Source organism: Triticum urartu, chromosome 5 (genome assembly GCF_003073215.2).
Source record: "Triticum urartu cultivar G1812 chromosome 5, Tu2.1, whole genome shotgun sequence".
NCBI lineage: Eukaryota > Viridiplantae > Streptophyta > Magnoliopsida > Poales > Poaceae > Triticum > Triticum urartu.
The window spans coordinates 612409776-612416838 of NC_053026.1; the positions used below are offsets into that span (position 1 = coordinate 612409776).

Below are 7063 nucleotides of genomic sequence, written 5' to 3' on the forward strand. Positions count from 1 at the left end.
TGCCTACTATTTTTATGCAATAACCTTGGAACAACCTAAGTGGGTTGAGTGGCGGGACTTGAGGTAGAACCTGATGTGGATGGGATGAGGGCGGCGAGATGAGCAGGTGGGCAGTAGTGCACTAAGATAGGAGATGTAGATGCGGGTGCCGGTGTTAAACCAACTCTAGCAGAGTTGTTATATGGTCCCAAACTCCATAATAACCTTCTGAATTGACGCTTTTGCTCAAAATGTCCGTCTAGCAGGTCGTCTATTGCGACTCCATCATCACAATTTCTAGAGTGCATTGTAATACCTCCCTTAGCTTTCATATTTGGAGGTTGGGGACATTTTAGGACGCACGTATCCTCCTACCACCACTGCCAATTACCACCTCCGAGTCCGGACCGCCTCAATTTCGCACCGCTCGACACCGCTAACCCCTTCTCACCCCTACGACACCTCGCCGTAGCCCGGCCTTAGCTTCCCACCGTATGGTCGACCATTGTCATGGCCACACTATGGGAGCTAGATGCAGGCATATATATCTTTACCCTCATTCCACCTTTCCTGGCTTGTTGACAAAGAAGGCGCAATAGAGAAGTGTTTATCCACAATGAATGCACTATATTATAATCAAATGTCATATCGTACACTGGAACAACGAAAGTACCACATTGAAGTCGCGATCAGCAATCTCAGACCTTCACGCTGAATTTTAAGTTGCATTTAATCTCCGATGACCAATGATAGACAAGACCAAGTCTCGTAAAAGAATCCATCATAGTGTACAAGTGCGAAAAAATCATAATGATCTGAAAACTAAGCGAGCTAGGGTAAGATCAAACACTAGCTTGTTATAGCTGTTGTTCTTTTCTTCCGGACGTCATGAAGAAAGGGGATGCACCTCTGGATGTAGGAAGATCCCAGGTCCAGTCCATAAGCCTGAAAAAAAAATGGCAACCGTCCCGGACCCCAAGAGAAGGAGGGTCTAAAATAGTAAATTATACTAGTAATCACTATACAGTTATCCATTACATTGAAATTTTCTATTGAATATGTGGTAAAGAATTTTAATATGCAGTAGTAAGTCCACACCACAGATTAATAGTGTGTACTACGCAAAAAATCAATCTAAGCTTGACGGTGAGTTTAGTTTGGTTGTGTGAGACTAGTAGGAGCTCTTGTATAACACGTATAAATTATCAAATATAGTATGTACACAAAATTAGAGTTGACACCATATTTATATTAGTCGGTGATTATTATAAAAAAGTTGTTGCAATTCCAAATAAAACATGCACATGTTTTTAACGTATCATCACTGAACCCAACTCCCACGACCTATTTACGAGTGACACAATTTATACCTGGTACTAGAAACTACTACTCCCTCTGTTCCTAAATATTTGTCTTTCTAGAAATTTCAACAAGTGACTACATACGGAACAAAATGAGTGAATTTACACTCTAAAATATGTCTATATACATCTGTACTTGATAGTCCATTTGAAATCTCTAAAAAGACAAATATTTAGGAACGGAGGGAGTATTAAGCTATTGGTTAGACGGTGCACTTTAGAGATATCTACCATCATAATTAATAATATTTAGATATACATGGACACATGTATAGACACACAAAATATATCTATGGACCACGTAATCTATTTAATTAGCAAAAATTAATTCAAAAAATTTATGACGGCCTAAAGTTTAAATTTAGGGGAAGCAAATTTATCAATAATATGCATGGCGGTCGTATAACAACGAACACAATAATTATTATTTAACAACATTGTTATGTGGTTAATTATGCCAACTATGAAATAGAACGAAGATGACGCTATGGTAATATAACTTTAAACAAGTATGAATGTTTAGTGTACAACAACAACAACAAAGCCTTTAGTCCTAAATAAATTGGGATAGGCTAGAGGTGAAATCCATAAGATCTCGCAACCAACTCATGGCTCTGGCACATGGATAACAAGCTTCCACGCATCCCTGTCCATAGCTAGCTCTTTGGTAATACTCCAATCCTTCAGGTCTCTTTTAACGGACTCCTCCCATGTCAAATTCGGTCTACCCCATTCTCTCTTAACATTCTCCGCACGCTTTAGCCGTCCACTATGCACCGGAGTTTCTGGAGGCCTGCGTTGAATATGCCCAAACCATCTTAGACGATGTTGGACAAGCTTATCTTCAATTGGTGCTACCCAAACTCTATCTCGTATATCATCATTCCGGACTCGATCCTTCCTCGTGTGGTCACACATCCATCTCAACATACGCATCTCCGCCACACCTAACTGTTGAACATATCGCCTTTTAGTCGGCCAACACTCAGCACCATACAACATTGCGGGTCGAACCGCTGTCCTGTAGAACTTGCCTTTTAGCTTTTGTGGCAGTCTCTTGTCACAGAGAATGCCAGAAGCTTGGCGCCACTTCATCCATCTGGCTTTGATTCGATGGTTCACATCTTCATCAATACCCCCATCCTCCTGCAGCATTGACCCCAAATACCGAAAGGTGTCCTTCTGAGGTACCACCTGGCCATCAAGGCTAACCTCCTCCTCACACCTAGTAGCACTGAAACCGCACATCATGTACTCGGTTTTAGTTCGACTAAACCTAAACCCTTTCGATTCCAAGGTTTGTCTCCATAACTCTAACTTCCTATTTACCCCCGTCCGACTATCGTCAACTAGCACTACATCATCCGCAAAGAGCATACACCATGGGATATCTCCTTGTATATCCCTTGTGACCTCATCCATCACCAATGCAAAAAGATAAGGGCTCAAAGCTGACCCCTGATACAGTCCTATCTTAATCGGGAAGTCATCAGTGTCGACATCACTTGTTCGAACACTTGTCACAACATTATCGTACATGTCCTTGACGAGGGTAATGTACTTTGTTGGGACTTTGTGTTTCTCCAAGGCCCACCACATGACATTCCGCGGTATCTTATCATAGGCCTTCTCCAAGTCAATGAACACCATATGCAAGTCCTTCTTTTGCTCCCTATATCTCTCCATAAGTTGTCGTACCAAGAAAATGGCTTCCATAGTCGACCTCCCAGGCATGAAACCAAACTGATTTTTGGTCACGCTTGTCATTCTTCTTAAGCGGTGCTCAATGGCTCTCTCCCATAGCTTCATTGTATGGCTCATCAGTTTAATTCCACGGTAATTAGTACAACTCTGAACATCCCCCTTGTTCTTGAAGATTGGTACTAATATACTCCGTCTCCATTCTTCTGGCATCTTGTTTGCCTGAAAAATGAGGTTGAAAAGCTTGGTTAGCCATACTATCGCTATGTCCCCGAGACCTTTCCACACCTCAATGGGGATACAATTAGGGCCCATCGCCTTGCCTCCTTTCATCCTTTTTAAAGCCTCCTTGATCTCAGACTCCTGGATTCGCCGCACAAAACGCATGCTGGTCTCATCAAAGGAGTCGTCCAGTTCAATGGTAGAACTCTCATTCTCCCCATTGAACAGCTTGTCGAAGTACTCCCGCCATCTATACTTAATCTCCTCGTCCTTCACCAAGAGTTGGCCTGCTCTGTCCTTGATGCATTTGACTTGGCCAATATCCCTCGTCTTCCTCTCTCGGATCTTGGCCATCTTATAGATGTCCCTTTCACCTTCCTTCGTGTCTAACCGTTGGTAGAGGTCCTCATATGCCCGACCCCTTGCTTCACCAACAGCTCGCTTTGCGGCCTTCTTCGCCATCTTGTACTTCTCTATGTTGTCTGCACTCCTATCCAGGTATAGGCGTTTGAAGCAATCTTTCTTCTCTTTAATCGCCTTCTGGACATCATCATTCCACCATCAGGTATCCTTATCTTCGCTTCTCCTTCCCTTGAACACTCCAAGCTCCTCCGAGGCCACCTTACGAATGCAAGTCGTCATCTTCGTCCACACATTGTTCGCATCTCCTCCTTCCTCCCAAGGGCCCTCCTTAATGACCCTCTCCTTGAACGCTAGAGCTACCTCCCCCTTGAGGTTCCACCACTTCGTTCTAGCGACTTTGGCACGCTTATCCCGCTGGACACGAATCCGAAAGCGGAAGTCAGCAACCACCAGCTTATGCTGGGGTACAACACTCTCTCCAGGTATCACCTTACAGTCTAGGCATGCACGCCTATCTTCTCTTCTCGAGAGGATGAAATCAATCTGGCTAGAGTGTTGGACACTACTAAAAGTCACCAGATGTGATTCTCTCTTTCTAAAGAGGGTGTTAGCTACAATCATGTTGTAGGCTAGAGCAAAGCTTAAGACATATTCTCCTTCTTGATTCCTGATGCCATAGCCAAAGCCCCCGTGCGCCCCTTCAAAACCTGTGTTAGATGTACCCACGTGGCCATTGAGGTCTCCTCCTATGAAGAGCTTCTCACCAATCGGTACACTCCTAACCATGTCTTCCAGGCCTTCCCAGAACTCCCTCTTGGTGTTCTCATTGTGGCCTACTTGCGGGGCATACGCGCTGATAACATTGAGAACCAAGTCCTCAACTACCAGCTTGACCAGGATAATCCGGTCCCCACGTCTCTTGATGTCTACCACTCCATACTTGAGGCTCTTGTTGATCAAGATGCCTACGCCATTTCTGTTTGCAGCCGTCCCTGTGTACCACAGCTTGAAGCCGGTATCTCCACCTCCTTCGCCTTCTGTCCTCTCCATTTGATTTCTTGGACGCAAAGGATATCAACACCTCTCCTCACCGCTGCATCAACTAGCTCCCGAAGCTTTCCTGTCAAAGACCCTATGTTCCAGCTACCTAAGCGAATCCTCCTAGGCTCGGCTAGCTTCCTTACCCTTCGCACTCGTCGAGTCAAATGCGAAGACCCTTGCCCATTTTCCACTACATCCGGGCGCCGATGTAGCGCGCCACTAAGGATGCGACGACCCGATTCTCGCTCACTTGCCACCGTATCCGGATCAAGATACAGCGCGCCACCTTGGGGGTGACGGCCCGGCCCTTGCCCATTTTCCACCACACCCGGGTTCCGATGTAGCGCGTCGCTGAGAGGGTTACGCCCCAACGAAAATCTTTTGGGTTTCATCTCCATAAGAGTGGCTGAGTTTTTACGTTGGCTCGCCAAGCCTATCACAACCCTCCTCCTTTATCCGGGCTTGGGACCGGCTATGTTGAGACAACATAGGCAGAGTTATGAATGTTTAGTGTAAAATAGTTATTTTAATTCTCTGTAGTTAAAAAAAGGTTTTGTCGAAGCAACAAAACAAAACTATACAAAGAGATCTTATTGATGATCGTGGCTGCAAAGGCAGGGTGCTGAGCTCTGACGGGTGTCGCAACAAAACAAAACTATATAAAGAGATCTTATTAATAATCGTGGCCACAAAGCCAAGGTGCTGAGTGGTGCGTGTCAGGCTAGCTTTGCTAACTGGACACCAACACTGAGATGGTTGCATTAGCAAAGGCAAGAAATTGACCATCGAAGGGTGGTAGGGGTGGCGATGCTTGGATGGTTGCGCCATTGAGCGTAAAACATTCGCGAGACTGGTTGAACCCGAATAGAAAGGTTGTCTCTTTGGGATACATGCTTCGCCGCGTTGAAGCTGAGATCTGTTGTGCATTACCTTAATCGAGCTTTATTTGCGCAGCGACTGCAGCAAAGCAAACTTTGCACGGGGTCTTGAGGGGATCGGCCAGTCATTCCTCATAGCAAGCGTGGCACAGGCAGATATGCTCACTAGGTAGGGTCACGACGGTTGCTGGGTTCGTCTTGCACTCATGCATTTCTTCAAGCGGCTGGCGTCGTTTGGCGGGAGCACGGGCGGCTTGTTGGGCCTCCATTCGCTTGAGATGGCGGCGCGGAGTAAAAATTCTTTGTCATCCATCACCTCCGAGAGATGATCTTGAGCACAAGAGCAAATACATAATTAGGACCCAGGCAAGTAATCAGGACCCAAGCACACAAAAAAGTGCAATCTTTTTTTCATTGATGGAAGGAATTCTAAGTTTCTAACCTTGCGCCTCGGTCATGGGTCCAAAGAATATTGTTGCCCCGGCCGGCGCCGTGGTACCTCCGGGCGGCCGGCGTGGTGGCGGTCGGACGCCTGCTGCTGCAGAAAACGGCTCGTGAGAAAGGAAGGCGTAGGCAGGAAAGAGCGTGGGGGGCTGGGGGCGAGTCCAGTCGATGTTCCCGCGCCTTCAACGGTGGCGGCATGCGACAGATCTGCGGCGCGGTGTTTCTTGGCTGCAAAGGATAAAGAGAAAAAAAGTGGCTTTCAGACTTGCCCGCCGCCGGCGGCCATGGATTCGAAGAGCAGAGGTCTTTTAATATTGAAACTTACTGGATCCCGAAGCATCTGATCCGGATGGATCGTCCACGTTCTTCTTTTTCCCACGGACAAGCGTCTCCTGCTCCTCATCCCCAGACCCGACTGCAAAGAAAGAAAGAAAGAAAGAAAGAAAGAAAGAAAGATGGTGCCTTTTACACATGCCCGACTCCATGGACCCGAGAGAAAACACATCGACCACGGTGACGCCGCCTGCGCATGCAGAACGAATCAAGGATGTTTGGGTTGTCGAACTCACCCTGAGGAACCGTGGCGTCCGGATCCTGGTCGGTGGCCAACGGAAGCTTGAGGTGGTCACGGCCGGTGTCACCCCCGGCCGGCGCCGGCGACTTTGGTGCGTCTTGGCCCGCCATGGTCTCCGTGGGCGGCGGCGACGTTGGTGCGTCAAGAACCTTCCCCTCCTGGCCCGCCATGGTCTGCGTGCCGCTGGGGCTTTTGGATGGGTTAGGGAGCGTCTGGGTTTGGTTGTTTGAGAAGAAGAGGAAGGAAGGACCCACGCCTACTTGTACCGCAGAGAGAGAGAGAGAGGGCAGGCAGGGATAGCCGGGCAGGGGACGCCGCCGCGGTCAAAGATTTTCCTGGTCGTACTGCTCGCTTTTCTCTCTCCGTAGTGTGAGGCCGAGAAACAGAGCAGGAGGTGGTTTGCTTTTAAGTTTTACTAGTGTAATTCTTTCATGTGCTCTCTCCATTTGCTCTCTTTTGTCTGCGATGCGAGGAAACACGACGGAGACCTCCCGTTAGAA

At 47.2% G+C, this 7063-nt stretch overlaps 1 protein-coding gene across 1 annotated transcript; it reads right to left on the bottom strand.

Moving 5' to 3' along the window:
* Positions 1 to 5293: 5293 nt before the first annotated feature.
* Positions 5294 to 6774, bottom strand: LOC125506300. Its single transcript, XM_048671150.1, has 4 exons — positions 6559 to 6774; positions 6315 to 6404; positions 5988 to 6217; positions 5294 to 5875 (listed from the first exon to the last, which is right to left on the bottom strand). Exons 1-3 carry the CDS (start codon positions 6731 to 6733, stop codon positions 6000 to 6002), a joined length of 483 nt encoding a protein of 160 aa, XP_048527107.1. The 5' UTR covers positions 6734 to 6774; the 3' UTR covers positions 5294 to 5875; positions 5988 to 5999.
* Positions 6775 to 7063: the final 289 nt, after the last annotated feature.

Excerpts from the sequence above, each read along its gene's own strand:
- LOC125506300 (XM_048671150.1), bottom strand. The coding sequence starts at position 6,733 with ATGGCGGGCCAGGAGGGGAAGGTTCTTGACGCACCAACGTCGCCGCCG. Across the intron at positions 6,405-6,558 it reads GGACGCCACGGTTCCTCAGG|TCGGGTCTGGGGATGAGGAG; the intron begins GTGAGTTCGACA and ends CTTTCTTTGCAG. Across the intron at positions 6,218-6,314 it reads ATCAGATGCTTCGGGATCCA|CCAAGAAACACCGCGCCGCA; the intron begins GTAAGTTTCAAT and ends TATCCTTTGCAG.